Source organism: Gracilinanus agilis, chromosome 4 (genome assembly GCF_016433145.1).
Source record: "Gracilinanus agilis isolate LMUSP501 chromosome 4, AgileGrace, whole genome shotgun sequence".
Classification (NCBI taxonomy): domain Eukaryota; kingdom Metazoa; phylum Chordata; class Mammalia; order Didelphimorphia; family Didelphidae; genus Gracilinanus; species Gracilinanus agilis.
In genome coordinates, this window is record NC_058133.1 from 230,256,030 (window position 1) to 230,272,804 (window position 16,775).

General features: G+C 38.5%; 1 protein-coding gene across 1 annotated transcript in view; it reads right to left on the minus strand.

Moving 5' to 3' along the window:
• Positions 1–16,775, minus strand: part of ENDOV (endonuclease V) — an 84,346-nt gene that overhangs the window by 48,283 nt on the left and 19,288 nt on the right. The window contains exons 3-4 of the mRNA XM_044677169.1: positions 6,074–6,208; positions 5,403–5,442 (exon numbers count right to left, since the gene is read on the minus strand). Of these exons, the coding sequence (XP_044533104.1) occupies positions 5,403–5,442; positions 6,074–6,208 (175 nt within the window). The remainder of the gene's footprint in view (positions 1–5,402; positions 5,443–6,073; positions 6,209–16,775) is intronic.

The window sequence follows — 16,775 nt, forward strand, 5'->3', positions numbered from 1 at the left end:
AATAAGATCAGGAGTGAAACAAGGATGCCCATTATCACCTCTATTATTCAACATAGAACTAGAAATACTAGCAGTAGCAATTAGAGAAGAAAAAGAAATTGAAGGTGTCAAAATAGGCAATAAGGAGACTAAGCTATCACTCTTTGCAGATGATATGATGGTATACTTAAAAAATCCTAGAGAATCAACTAAGAAGCTTGTGGAAATAATCAACAACTTTAGCAAAGTTGCAGGATAGAAAATAAATGCACATAAATCATCAGCATTTCTATATATTTCCAACACATTAGAGCAGCAAGAGGTAGAAAGAGAAACACTATTTAAAATCACCCTAGACAATATAAAATACTTAGGAATCTATCTACCAAAACAAACACAGCAGTTATACGAAAACAACTACAAAACACTTTCCAAACAAATAAAACTGTATTTCAACAATTGGAAAGCCATTGATTGCTCATGGGTAAGACAAGCTAACATAAAAAAAATGACCATTCTACCCAAATTAATTTACCTATTTAGCGCCATACCTATCAAACTACCAAAAAACTTCTTTACTGAATTAGGAAAAACTATAACAAATTTCATTTGGAATAACAAAAGATCAAGAATATCAAGGGAAATAATGAAAAAAAATGTGAAGGAAGGGGGCCTAGCAGTACCAGATATTAAACTATATTATAAAGCAGCAGTCATCAAAACAATATGGTGGGGCAGCTGGGTAGCTCAGTGGAGTGAGAGTCAGGCCTAGAGACAGGAGGTCCTAGGTTCAAACCCGGCCTCAGCCACTTCCCAGCTGTGTGACCCTGGGCAAGTCATTTGACCCCCATTGCCCACCCTTACCAATCTTTCACCTATGAGACAATACACAGAAGTACAAGGGTTAAAAAAAAAAAAAAAAAAAAACAATATGGTACTGGCTAAGAGACAGAAGGGAGGATCAGTGGAATAGACTTGGGGTAAATGACATCAGCAAGACAGTGTATGATAAACCCAAAGAGCCCAACTTTTGGGACATGAATCCACTATTTGACAAAAACTGCTGGGAAATTTGGAAAACAATATGGGAGAGATTAGGTTTAGATCAACATCTCACACCCTTCACCAAGATAAATTCAGAACGGGTGAATGACTTGAATATAAAGAGGGAAACTAAAAATAAGTTAAGTGAACACAGAATAGTATACTTGTCAGATCTCTGGGAAAGGAAAGATTTTAAAACCAAGCAAGAGTTAGAGAAAATTACAAAATGTAAATTTAATGGTTTTGATTATATTAAACTAAAAAGCTTTTGTACAAACAAAAACAATGTAGTCAAAATCAGAAGGGAAACAACAAACTGGGAAAAAATCTTTATAACAAAAAACTCTGACAGGGGTCTAATCACTCAAATATACAAGGAGTTAAAGCAATTGTATAAAACATCAAGCCATTCCCCAATTGATAAATGGGCAAGAGACATGAATAGGCAATTTTCAGGTAAAGAAATCAAAAGTATCAATAAGCACATGAGAAAGTGTTCCAAATCTCTAATAATTAGAGAAATGCAAATCAAAACAACTCTGAGGTATCACCTCACACCTAGCAGATTGGCTAAAATGAAAGAAGGGGAGAGTAATGAATGTTGGAGGGGATGTAGCAAAATTGGGACATTAATGCATTGCTGGTGGAGCTGTGAACTGATCCAGCCATTCTGGCTGGCAATTTGGAATCACGCTCAAAGGGCTATAAAAGAATGCCTGCCCTTGGATCCAGCCATACCATTGCTGGGTTTGTACCCCAAAGAGATCATAGATAAACAGACTTGTACGAAAATATTTATAGCTGCGCTTTTTGTGGTGGCAAAGAACTGGAAAAGGAGGGTATGTCCTTCAATTGGGGAATGGCTGAACAAATTGTGGTATATGCTGGTGATGGAATATTATTGTGTTCAAAGGAATAATAAACTGGAGGAGTTCCAGGTGAACTGGAAAGACCTCCAGGAACTGATGCAAAGCGAAAGGAGCAGAGCCAGAAGACCACTATACACAGAGACTGATATACTGTGGTAAAATAGAATACAATGGACTTCTGTACCAGCAACAATGCAATGACACAGGACAGCTCTGAGGGATTTATGGTAAAGAACGCTACCCACATTCAGAGGAAGATCTGCAGGAGAGGAAACTTAGAAGATAAACAATTGCTGGAACGCATGGGTTGAGGCGGACATGATTGGGGATGTAGACTCGAAACTACCACATCAATGCAACTAACAACAATTTGGAAATAGGCCCTGAACAAGGACACGTGATAAAACCAGTGGAAATGTGCGTTGGCATGATTGGGGGGGTAGCGGGGGGTGAAGGGAAAAGTAGGAGCATGAATCATGTAACCATGTTAAAAACAAACATTAATAAATGTTTAAAAAAAAAAAAACAGGGGGCAGCTGGGTAGCTCAGTGGAGTGAGAGTCAGGCCTAGAGACAGGAGGTCCTAGATTCAAACCCGGCCTCAGCCACTTCCCAGCTCTGTGACCCTGGGCAGGTCACTTGACCCCCATTGCCCACCCTTACCACTCTTCCACCTATGAGACAATACACCGAAAGTACAAGGGTTTAAAAAAAATAATAATGTTAAAAAAAATTTAAAAAAAAAAAAAAACATTGGGGCTGCTGGGTAGCTCATTGAATTGAGAGTCAGGCCTAGAGACAGGAGGTCCTAGGTTCAAATCCGGCCTCAGACACTTCCCAGCTGTGTGACCCTGGGCAAGTCACTTGACCCCCATTGCCCACCCTTACCACTCTTCCACATAGGAGCCAATACACAGAAGTTGAGGGTTTAAAAAATAAATAAAAAAACATTGAGATATTTTGTTTTTACATCATTTCATTTCCCAATGTATTCCACTTCCCCATACCCAGAGAATTGTCCTAATTACAAAGGATAAAAAAAGAGAAAAATAACAGTTCTACAAAACCAAGGAAGTCCAAAAGTGTGTGATGTTCATCCATAGCTCACCTTCTTCCCTTTCACTGCCCAAAACTTAGAAAACATTATCTATATTCAATACTTCTGCTTCTTTTTTTTTCCCCCTAAACCCTTACCTTCTGTCTTAGAATCAATAACTGTATTGGTTCCAAGGCAGAAGAGCGGTAAGGGCTAGGAAATGGAATTAAGTGACTTGCCCAGAGTCACACAGCTAGGAAGTATCTGAGGCCAAATCTGAACCCAGGACCTCCTGTCTCTAGGCCTGGCTCTCCATCCACTGAACCATCTAGCTGCCCCCAAAGCTTCTGCTTCTTTACCACACACTTAACCCTTTATATTCCAATTTCCAATTCTACCACAACACTGAAACTGTTTACTCCAAGATCTCAACTTCTAAATTCAATCTCTTTTTTTTAAGTCCTCAATCTTCATGACTCTTTGGTAACTTTTGATGCTATTAACTACCTCATCCTGGACATTCTTTTGACCCATGGCTTCCATGGCACTGTTCTCTCCTGCTTCTTCTTCTACCTGATGACAGAAGCTTTTCAACCATTTTTTTTTTGGCTGGATTATTATCATCATCTTCTGCCCTTCCTTTCTTTCTTTTTCCTATTTTTTTCCACAGAAAACTACTTCACTTGAATTGATTTGAACATTATCACAATATGGAAACAGGAAGAGATCTCAATAATTTAGGGATATCAGTAAGCAATAAAACTGTGTAAGTGGATAGAAAACTAAGTTCCTTGATAAGTATGGGGTTTTTTTGTTTCTTGTTTCTAATTAGCTTAGCCAATGCCAAAGGGGCAGCTTTGAAGCTTGCTTCTTGAGGGAGAATGTTATAGTGTTTGCTTTAAGGAATTATTGCTTTCTCTCCTTGAATTCTTGCATTTATGCCAGGGGAGGGTGGCTAAACTTTCACAAGGATTCTAATGTTAAAATGAAAAAGACATCAACTTAGTATTGTAGCTACTACACATATATACTTTCTATAGCAAACAAGAGAATGCATGGCAAAAAGTTAGCACATGTAGTTACAAAACTCTTAAAGAGCATGCACATCATATAGAGACCAGACATGGAAAGTAATGTAACAGTTAAAAATTGTGTTGGCTCTGTGAACTGGAAAGACCTCCAGGAATTGATGCAGAGTGAAAGCAGCAGAGCCAGAAGAACATTGTACACATAGACTGATACACTGTGGTAAAATCAAATGTAATGGACTTCTGTACCAGCAGCAATGCAATGACCCAGGACAACTCTGAGGGATTTATGGGAAAGAACATTACCCACACCCAGAGGAAGAACTGCAGGAGAGGAAACACAGAAGAAAAACAACTGCTTGAACACATGGGTTGATGCGGACATGATTGGGGATGTGGACTCAAAACGACCACACCAATGCAACTATCAATAATATGGAAATAGGTCTTTTTTTTTTTAATTTTAAAAATGTATTTTATTTTCCCAATTACATGGAATAACAATTCTCCACATATGCTTTTTTGAAGTTATAAGATACAAATTGTTTCCCTTCCTCCCTTACATCCCCTTTCCTGGAGATGGTAAGCAATTTGATCTGGGTTATATATTTATTATCATGCAAAATATAATATGGAAATAGGTCTTGTTCGATGACACATGAAGAAACCAGTGGAAATGCATGTCAGTTATGGGGGGAGGGGAGAGTAAGAACATGAATCATGTAACCATGGAAAAAAATTTATCTAAAAAATAAAATTAAAAAAAACAAAAACAAAAAAAATTGTGTTGGCTCTCTTTCCTACAGGATAAAATACAAACTTTTCAGACTGACAGTTAAGGCTCTCTTCAATATGATCCCAACCTTTTCAACCTTATATTTCTCACCTTCAAAAACTTCATTTCAGTCAAACTGATCTAGCAGTTAATCCTTTCAACTTAACATTTCATCTCCCTTTGTTAATTCCTATACCTACAACACACTTTCTTATTTCTGCCCCTTAAAATCTCTGTCTTCCTACAAGGGTCTGCTCACCTCTCTATGAAGCCTTTCCTGATCACACTTTTCTTTCCTTATTTTTATTCTCTCCCTCTTTTTACATGGCATGTATCTTACCAGGAGAATACTCACCACAGAAGTATGCTTGTTAGATATTTGTTGGATGAATGAATATAACGTATCTTTTGGGGGTATGTGTGTCAAGGCATGGAGGGAATAAAGAAATGTAAAGAAAGGAACACGACATTACTCTGTGCATGTGCCGATTCTCTGACATCCAAAAACTATTATCAGGCTAGACATGGGCCAGACAAAGGGTTCAAAATGAAGATGAATTTCAAAGACAGAGGCAGAGTCCATCTGGGAAGAAGAAAGTCATAATTCCCCCCCACTCTTTCCTATCCCACCATTCCCTTTCCCCAACCCTCTTCCTTAAATTCTAGGATTACCTCGGTGATGGAGTACCCCATTTCCATCCACAAGAAGGACCTAGAAAAAACACAGGATACATGATCACCAGGTCAGGAGCTGTTCTAAGGAGCAACAGGAAAAAGGATTTTAACCCCTAAACTTTTTCCATATCTTATTCCTAGCTATTCCATATCCTAGGCCAGTGATGGGCCAACTTTCTAAAGAGGGGGTCAAAGGAAAGGAAATGTTCATCTGTCAGTCTGTTTCTGAGGCAACTCTTTTGAAGTTTCATTGTATTGTATCCTACTCACTGTATTCGTCAGATTAGGAATAATGTTGTGCAGCTAGATAGAACATTTCAGGGAGCCGAATCTGGCCCACAGGCTGTAGTTTGCCCCATAACTGTCCTAGGCCATTCTATCAGAATTTTGCTCTCCAAACTTACTTTTGGGAGCCAGTTCATAGTACTAGTACTAGCACTAGCCTCCATTGAATCCCCTGCCATGGAAGAAGCTCTAAGATTCAGGTCAAAGAAGAAGGGCCAAATTTATGAACACAGAATGGCAGAGGGAAATTTTCCCTTTTCTTCCCAGGGCTGGTCCCTCTCCTGCCCCACCCCCACAAAGCTCTTTTAAATAGCAGTCCCCTTCATCCTCCCCCTTGTCACTCCCAAGTAAGGAAAGGAATAAACATTCTTAGAAGAAGGCACCTGGGGCATGAGATCAGGTTCCTTCTTCTGTAGCCTCTGAATAGCATCTACCAGGAAAGGAACTTCTCGAAATGCCAAGAAACCAGATATATAGGGAGCTGTTAGGTTAACCATCTGATGTTCTTCATATAATACCTGCCACATGTGGGGAGGAAATGAATTAAAGAAGTCATTGAACACACTAGCCAAGTGAAGGCACTTTAAGGGAGGGGAAAGAGAATTGTTCCTCCTACTCCAGGTCTTTCCTTCACCTTTATCAACCTTATAAAGCTTACTGTTTTAGGTCACTCTGAGCATTATTCCCTAACTAAGGCCTTCAAGGTATTAGCCCCTCCTGGCTATCCTCAATCTAGTCAACTAAGTGAGAAGTCAATTGGTGGCTATAGATACAGATAATAATAATATTATGATGATAGCAAAATAATAATAGTGATGATAACTGATTGGAAATGACAAGTGCCTTGGAAGGCAAGCCACCACATCATTTTAAAGTTTGTAATAATAAAAAATGGGAATGCCAGACAGAAGACACATACCTTAGACCTCAGGAAATACAGTTCAAAAATATTTTTAAAATTCAGTACCCAGGGCAGAAATACTAAAAAGAGATGGGTCAAAATAGATAGGTTTTGAAAAATAAATTACTACAACACAGTTCTTTACAATTCTAATGAATAAAAAGCAAAGAAATCTTAAGAAAATCATGTAGATAAGAAGCTCTATGATAAGTTCAGGTTTAAGATGAAACATGGAAGGATACATAACAAAGGATACATATTTTTTGAAAAAGTAGCAAGGGGTAGCTAGGTGGCTCAGTGGATTGAGAGTCAGGCCTAGAGATCCTAGGTTCAAATCCGGCCTCAGATACTTCCTAGCTGTGTGACCCTGTGCAAGTCACTTAACCCCTACTGCCTACCCCTTACTGCTCTTCTGCCTTAGAACCAATAAACAGTATTGATTCTAAGATGGAAGGTAAGGGTTTTAAAAAAAAGTAGCAAAAATTTGTGAGAGTAGGGTGAGGAATACAGAATAAACCAAATCTTATGAAAAGTGCTAGAGAAAACACAAAGAATATTTTAAACTATATTTAGAAATGAAATTAATAGAATATTCTAAGGTACACAAAGCAATTTACTCACAATATTCCTATGAGGTAAGGTAATCCAAGCATAATTCCAAAGTCTACAGGAAAGGAAATTGAGGTTCAGAAAGATTAAGTGATTTTCTTACAAGTACAAAAGCTAGTGAATGTCAGAGTAGGGGATGGTGGGAGGGAGTAGCAGGCTAGAAAAACGGGGATGAATCTAATGAGATTAAATTTGCTTAGCATAAATGGGTTGGATAAAAAATTTTATGAGAACACAATGAGAGAGCAGTGGCAGATGCCTTTCATTAGATTGTGAAAAAGACCTGGGGGTTTTAGTCCACTACAAATTCAATAGGAATCAACAACGTGATATGGAGCAAGAAACCTAATAGACCCTTAGGCCATAATGAGGTAGAATATCTAGAAAGTGATAGATCTAATCCTACTATATTCAGTTCTGGACAATACATTTGGGAGAGAGACCAATGACAAATTGGAAAATATCCAGAAGAAGGAAGCCAGGATGGGGAAGGTCCTTAGAACCATACTGAGAATTAGGTGAAGAAATGGGGATGTTCAGTCTGAAAAAGAGAAAACTCAAGGGGAACAAGGAATAAGCAATCTTTAAAAATATATCATGATTATGTTCTGGAATCCATCCACAAGCTCTCATTCATTACATGCCAGTCACTATACTAAGCACTAGGGATACAAAGAAAAATAAAAAGTTTCTGCCCTGAAGAAGCTCATAGTCTAATGGGAGAATCAACATATAAATAATACAATATATACAAGATATAGTCTAGATGAAAGATAATGGTGAAGGGAAAGGCAATAGCAGCTAGAGAACAAAGGGGCTCTCCTATTGAGCTGTCTTGAAGGAAACCAGGGAAACTAAGAAGCTGAGGAGAAGGAGAACAATCTAGTACAAAGGCACAGAGAAGATGGAATGTCATTGGAAAGGAAAGGCAGGTAAGCCAGTATAATATAGAGTATGTGCCAGGGTTTCAAGTATAAGATCAGAAATGTGAGAAGGGACCGCTGTAAAGAGCTTTAAATACCAAAAGAGAGACCCACAACAATCCTAAGTGTGGCCCAAAATAGTCAATCAAAAAACATTTATTAAGCACCTATTGTGCCCTAAAGATATAAATATATATATATATATATATGTGTGTGTGTGTGTGTGTATATTTATATATATAAAGAAACAAAAGTCAGTCTCTGCCCTCAAGGAGCTTACAATAAAATGAGGGACACAATAAACAAACAAATATGTACAAATAAGCTATATACAAGATAAATAAGAAGAAAATAAGAGTGTGAAGGCACTAGAATTATAGAACATTTAAGAAGAGGCATTTTAGTTAGAACTTAAAGGAAGCCAAGAAAGGCAGTAAGCAGAGATGAAGAGGAACAGTATTCTAGGCATGGGCCACAAGGAGAGAAAATGCCTGGAGATGAGAGATGGCTCATGACAGTCAGGAGGTCAGTGTCACTGGATCGAAGAAGTAAAGGGTAAGAAGACTAGAATGGTAGGAAGGGGCTAGATTTTGAAGGGCTATGAAGGCCAAATAGAACATTTTGGATGTGATGCTGGAGGTAACAGGGAGGCACTGGAGTTTATTGAAATTGGGGAAGGTAGGGGCAGGAAGTGATATGGTTGGACCAGTTCACAATTCTAACAACAGAGCATCAGTGTCCCTGTTTTTCCAAATCCCCTCCAACATCTGTCATTTTCCTTTTCTGTCATGTTAGCCAAATTGATGGGTAAAGGTAGTACCACAGAGTTGTTTTAATTATCATTCCTCTAATTAAGTGATCTAAAGAATTTTTTCATATGACCACAGCTTTGATTTCTTCTGAAAACTGCTTATTCATATCTTTTGACCATTTGTCAATTGGTGAGTGGCTTTTTAAAATTTTCATTTATTTTTTATTATATACTTAACCATCACCACCAATAAAAACGTTTAACTAAACAAATACATAAAAAAAACTGTGCAAGATGGCAAACTCCACATTGCTTAGTTTGTTTAAAAATATGTAAATTATGTGTGCTAATATAAACATCCTTTACTTTTGAGTTCCCTTTGAATTTTTTTTTTAACCCTTACCTTCCATCTTGGAGTCAATACTGTGTATTGGCTCCAAGGCAGAAGAGTGGTAAGGGTAGGCAATGGGGGTCAAGTGACTTGCCCAGGGTCACACAGCTGGGAAGTGGCTGAGGCCAGATTTGAATCTAGGACCTCCCGTCTCTAGGCCTGGCTCTCAACTGAACTACCCAGCTGCCCCCTGAGTTCCCTTTGAATTTGTTTTACTTACTTTTTTCTCTTGATTTTGTGGCTATTTTTATTCTTCTAATTTATTTAATTAATTAATTGGCTTTTTAAGTTTATTTTTCCATGGTTACATGATTCATATTCTTTTCCTCCCCTTCTCCCTCCCCACTCCCGTAGCCAACAAGAAATTCAACTGGGTTTTACATGTATCATTGATCAAGATCTATTTCCATATTATTACTATTTGTAATAGAGTGATCATTTAGAGTCTACATCCCCAATCATATCCCATTCGAGATGTGATCAAGGAAATGTTTTTCTTCTGTGTTTCTACTCCCACAGTTCTTTTTCTGGATGTGGATAGTCCTTCAGAATTGTCCTTCATCATGGCATTGCTGCTAGTAGAGAAGTCCATTAACATTTAAGTGTATCAGTCTCTATGTACAATGTTCTCCTGATTCTGCTCCTTGAATATTTTCACGCATACACAGCTTTTTACCATCTCAATAATGTCCTTAGGGCCTACTCCTATTAATGAGATCCCAAGGTCAATGAGTATGAATAGCCTTAATGCTCTTAATGTATATTTCCATCTTGTTTTCTAAAAAAATTCAGATGCCCTAGCAATGTAATATTAGGCCTGTTTCACTATGTTCCTATCAGTATTCCATTTGATCACTTTAATTCATCTGGTTCTTAGTTAACATATACTACCAGGAACATATTTAGCTAGATTGGTCATAGGCAGCAGACACAATCTGTTGCTAGAACCAAACTCTTTCCAAAACTAAGTCTTTCCAGCTTGGTCATACCCAGTGGAAATTTTGTTCCAAAGCCAAAAACCCCTCAGGAATGCAGGATTAGCTCCATAGTCTGATGAGTATAAAAGCAAGATTTTTGCAGAATATTTATGCTCTCTAAACCATTTTTGTACCACCAGAAATTATGTTTGAACTATGTGTACACTCAGCCTTAGATCTACTACTAATCTCATGTGGGGGAGGGGAGCTCTCCAGAAATTTATCATATTTAACTTATCTAAGGTTCTATTCATCTCCTTAACTTCTTTCTAATTTTTTGGGGGAGGTAGATTTATCTAGTTCTGAGAGGGGGAAATTAAATTCTCCCATTATTATTTTGTTATCTATTTCTATCTGTATCTCATTTAGTTTTTCCTTTAAGAATCTGGATGCTATATCACTTGGTGCATACAGGTCCAATATTGATAATGCCTCATTATCCACAGCACTCCTCCACTCCCATAAAAATATAGTTACTTTGTTCATTCCTTCCAATATATCCATTTTAGCCCCAATTTTTCATAGGACTGCTATCCCTGCCTTCTCTGGATCAGCTGAGGCACAATATATTCTGTTCCAACCCCTCACCTTCACTCTATGTGTGTCTCTCATTTTCAGTGTGTTTCTTGTAAACAACACATTGTCAGGTCCTGGTTTTTGATCCTTCTGCTATCCATTTTCTTCCCATGGGTGAATTTATCCCATTATACTCAGTCATAATTACTAGCTATCTCTATCTACTCTGTTCCTCCTAACTGTTTGTCCCCCTCTTTCTTTCTGCTATATCCCTCTTCAGATGTCCAATTTCCTGTGACCAATACCTCTCCGATTCACATTCCTTCCCAAAAGTCATTCTTTTCTTCTCCCTTTGCCCTCAAATTGGCCCACCTTTCCAAAGGTCCCTAATCCCCAGCTGTAGGCCAGTCAAAGTCTCTAGAACCAAGGCCTAAGTAGACACAGGTGCTCCCTGGGCCCACAGCCTACTGATTCTGGGACTCAGCAAAAAGGTGAGGTTGCCAATCCTGCCCTCCAGGGGTTACTTTGTTGATTCTACTCTGTTCTTCCTAATTGTCCCAGACTATTCAGCTTCACTCCCATCTCTTATCTGTTTTTGTAGCTTTTAGTACTGATTCTGTGGAATTGTTTTTGGTTATTTGTGAGGGGTAGTAGGAGAGCAAGGAAGCTTCACACCTTACTCTGCCATCTTCCCACAATGAAAGTGTAATTTATTTTTACAAATTTGACTCACTTCCCTATGGATTTGAGAAATGAGGTCTTTATCAAAGAAACTTGCTATAAAAACTCTTTTCCAGTTTCCTACTTTCTTTATAATTATGGCTTCACTGATCTTATTTGTGAAAAAACTTTTTAATTTCATGTAATCAAAACTATTCATTATACTTCCCATGATCCTCTCTATCTCTTATTTGATTGGTCATAAATTCTTCCTTTATCCATAGACCTAAAGGGTAAAATTTTTCATGCTCCCCTAATTTACTTATGATATCACCCTTAATGTCTTAATTATGGTCTCATTTAGACCTTATGTTGGTATATAGTGTGAGATGTTAGCCTGTTATTCTCTAAATTTCTCAAATACTAGATTATTGTGGTCATTTACTACTGTATACGAGGTACCTAATTTATTCCACTGATCTACCACTCTATTTTTTAGCCAGAATCAGAAAGTTTTGTAATACAGTTTGAAAAATAGTACAGGGCAGCTGGGTGGCTCAGTGGATTGAGAGCTTCAGACACTTCCCAGCTGGGTGACAGGAACAAGTTGCTTAACCTCCATTGCCACTCTTCTGCCTTGGAACCAATATATAGTATTGATCTAAGATAGAAGGTAAAGGTTTAAAAAAAACCAAAAAACTAGTACTGCCCAGTACTGGCCACCTTCCTTCATATTTTTTTTTTATTGATTCCCTTGATATTCTTGACCTTTTGTTCTTCCTGATTAATTTTGTTATCATTTTTAGATCTACAAAATAATTCTTTTGTAGTTTAAATTGGTATGACAATAAGTAAATTAATTTTGATAGAATTATCATTTTTACTATATTGGGTTGGCCTACTCATAAGTACTAATACTTCTCTAGTTGTTTAGCTCTTTGTGTGATCAGCTAAACTTCTTCAAAAAAAACTATATATACTTATTGCTTCCATTTCCTCTTCCCACTCTCACTTACTCTTTAACCCTTTGCCATCTAGCTTCTAACCTCACTCAAGTGAAACGGCTATATCAAAAACTACCAGGGGCAGCTGGGTGGCTCAGTGGATTGAGAGTCAGGCCTAGAGACTGGCCTAGGTTCAAATCTGGCCTCAGACACTTCCCAGCTGTGTGACCCTGGGCAAGTCACTTGACCCCCATTGCCTACCCTTACCACTCTTCCACCAAGGAACTAATACACAGAAGTTAAGGGTTTAAAAATTTAAAAAAAAAAAAAAAAAAACAACTACCAACAAACTCTTAACTGCCAAATCTGATAGCTTTTTTTTATTTGCTCAGTTGTCATCCTTTTTGACATCTCTATAGCAGTTGATACTATTGAATACTCTCTTTTTAATTTTTGGAACACAACACTGTCCTGTCTTAACTGTTCCTTCTTAGTCTCCTCTGCAGGCTCCTCAATCACATCACACAACTTCATTGTAGCTGTTCTCAAGGGTTCTCTGGGTTCCTTTCCAGTCTCTTTCTTTACGCTTTCATTACACTTGTTAATCTGGTGAGCCTCCATGGGTTTACCTATCATCTCTATGCAGATACTTCCTGGATTTATATATCAAGTCTCAGTCTCTCCCCTTAGCTTCAGTCCCACATCACCAACCACATAGAGGACATTTCAAATGGTTATCCCAGAAACATATTCAAAACTGAACTCATTATCTTTCCTGAAAATCTTTCCTCTCTTCTAGACTTTCTTAGTGCTACTGAAGGCCCTACCATTCTTCCAGTCTCCCAGATTCATAATTTTGGCATTATTCTTGATTCCTCACTCTCCTTCACTCTACATGTCTAGTTGGTTCCCACACCTTGCCATTTCTTCTTCTACCACATTTGATCCTTTCCCTCTAATCAGCTGCTACCTTAATTCAGGTTCATTACCTCTCATCTATATTATATTACATCAGCCTAATTGATCTGCCTGCCTCAACTCTCTATCCACCCTAATCCATCTTAAACTCTCTATTGCCAAGGTAATTTTCCTTAAGTATAGATACTACTGTGTCACTCCCCTATTCAATCAACTCAAATGGCTTCCTAGGCAACTAGGGCAGCCATTCCTTTTTTTCCCTCCCTTTTTTATTTAATATTTCTTTTTTTTTTTTTAATTTTGAGTTGCAAAATTTTTCTCTCCTTCCACCCTTAGCCCCATACATTGAGAAGGCAAGCTATATGATAGCTATTATATCTCTGTTGCAAAAAAAAAAAAAGCAAGCCAAAGAAAGTTAAAAAGTATGTTTCAATCTGTACTCAGAGTTCATCAGTTCCCTCTGGAAGTCAATAGCATTTTTCATCATTGGTCCTTTGGAAACACAGGGCAAGTATTCTCAACCTTTTTTTGTCTAATAGATCCCTTTTGGCAGTCTCGTGAAGCCTTTTCAGAATTTTTAAAAATACATTAAAGTACACATCATTACAAATGACAGATTCTATCAAAATACAGTTATCTGGATTTTTTTTAAGTTCATTAGCCCTAGATTAAGAATCTCTGTTTTAGAATAGAATATAAATTATTCAATTTAACATTTAAAGCCCTACACAACCTGACCCCAACTTATTTTTCCAGATTCATTAGGCCTTATTTCACCTCCCACATGGCCTCTCTGTTTCTTACTTATTTATCCTCACTTTTCCTCTAGTTCTCCTATATACCTAGAATGTGATCTCTCCTTCCCTCCACCTCAGAGGCCCTCTCTTCCTTTCCTGATCCCAGTAATTGCTAGTGCTCTCTCCCAAGTAACCTTGTACTAACCTGCTAGGTATCATTTGTATTTATTCCCTTTATATTTGATTTTATATATGTGTATGTATGTGAATGTGTGTATACAGACACACACTACTTGTATACTTCTCTCCTCTATGAGAAGGTAAATTCTTTGTGAGTAAAGTCTTTCATACTCTGTATGTGAATTCTCAGGGCCTAGGCACAGTGCCTGGCACTTAAAATTAGCTGCTAGATTGTTGTTGAGCATTAGTAAATTTGGAGAGGGCAATTTCAGTTGAATCATTAGGTAGAAAGCCAGACTGGAGAGGATTTAGGACAGAGTGGGAAGGGATGAGGTGGGAGCACTTGTAGAAGCTTTCTCAAGGAATTTAGCTGAGGAGAGGAAGGATATACAATGGTAGCAGGGAATAGTAGGATCAAAAGTTTTTTGAGGATGAAAAAGATAGGAGTATATTTGTAGGCAACAGTTAGGAAGCCAGTAGACAAGGAAAGATTTAGGGTAAATGAGAATGAAATGGAATGATAGTGTAGTCAATCTGTTAGAGAAGACATAAGGGAATGGGATCAAAGGGGCAGATAGAGGGAATAAACTTGGCAAGGAGGACTACCTTTTCATCTGATACAAAAAGATAGGAGAAGATAGTGGAGGAAATATCTCAGTGACAGGAGATTAAGAGGAGAAGAGAAGGAAGAGCTTTTGGAGAATGGTCATAATATTTTTCAGGGAAGTATGAACTGGAAAAAAGTTGCAGACAGACAGATTTAAGTTTTATATAAAGAAAACATTCCTGACAATTAAAAGATATCCAGGGGTTCCGGGTCAAGATGGCGGCAGAGTAAGAAGCAGCTCTTAACCTCTCCTGACCGAAACACACAAAACTCCTCAAGGGAACATAAAAACAAGTCCAGACGAACGGAGGAACCCCACAACAGGGCACAGCGTGGAAGGTACATGGAATCGAGGCATTTCCATGCTATAAAGGGGTGAAACAGCTCTCACTAAATCGCGGGCTGAGCAACCACCCCACCCCCACCCCCTCCACACACAACACCTACAGCACCGAAGCCAGCTAAAAAGAAATAGAGCAAGTTTGGGGCCCCCATTGAGTCATTGGCAGCTCCGGGGCCTGTTCCTGAGAGCAGCAAGATTTGGGACCCCAAAAAGTCAAAGAACGCATCCGAAATCTGAGCGCGGGCTTAGGGCGCAGAGCGCGGGAGCAGAGCTCAGGCAGGCTCAGAGCTCAGGCTCCTAGGAGGCGTGGGTGGAGGCAGACACAGCCACGAGCTAAAGCTCTGAAACCCTGAGTGGGGAACCAGCGTGGACGGGTGTACGACTGTGAAAGCAGCGCCCTGAGACTTGTAAAAAAAACCTCCAGCAGAGGATCAAGCAAGGGGATCCACCAGGTGGCTTGACTGCGGACAGACCCTGAGCGCAAGGATAAACCTGAGAAGCTGCTGGGCTAATGATGGCTACCCAGTCTCAGGAAGTTCAGAAGAGAAAGATTAACAACAAGAAAAAGAAGTCTTTAACACTCGACAACTTTTACACAGTGAAATCCAGACAACCGAGCAAACAGAGGAGGAGAACAAACAAGCATCCGGACCCTCCTCAAATAAGGAAAACTCCTCACAAGCTATGGAAGAGTTCAAAACTGAGATTTTGAGGAAAATGGAAGAGATCTAGCAAGAAAATAACAGTTTAAAAGGTAGAATCTTGCAACTGGAAAGTGAGGCTCAGAAACCAAATGAACTGATAAGCAAATTGAACACCAGAAATGACCAGATTGAAAAGGAATACCAGAAGCTTATAGCCGAAAACCAGAAGATCATAGCCGAAAACCGGAAGATTATAGCTGAAAACCAGTCCCTAAAGGCTAGAATTGAGCAGCTAGAAGCTAATGATCTCTCAAGACAACTAGAACAAATAAAACAAAGTCAAAAGACTGAAAAAATAGAAGGAAACATGAAATATCTCAATGAGAGAGTGACAGACCGATCTAGAAGAGACAATTTGAGAATAATTGGTCTTCCAGAAAAACCAGAAAATAATAGAAACCTGGACTCCATACTAACAGAAATAATTCAGCAAAATTGCCCTGAAGTCCTACAACAAGAGGGCAATATAGACATTGAAAGGATTCATAGAACACCTGCGACATTCAATCAAGAAAAGAAAACACCCAGAAATATAATTGCCAAATTCAAGAGTTTCCAAGCAAAGGAAAGAATCTTACTAGAAGCCAGAAAGAAACAATTCAAATATCAAGGAGCACCAATCAGGATCACACAGGATCTGGCAGTCTCCACGCTAAAAGATCACAAGGCTTGGAATATGATATTCAGAAAGGCAAGAGAGCTGGGCCTGCAACCACGGATCAACTACCCATCAAAATTGACTACATATTTCCAGGGGAAAGTATGGGCATTCAACAAAATTGAAGAATTCCAGGTATTTGCACAGAAAAGACCAGGGCTAAATGGAAAGTTTGATATCCAACCACAAAAATCGAGAGAAACATGAAAAGGTAAATAAGATACAGAGGGGAAAGAAAGAAAACTTATAATTTTTAAATTTGCCTT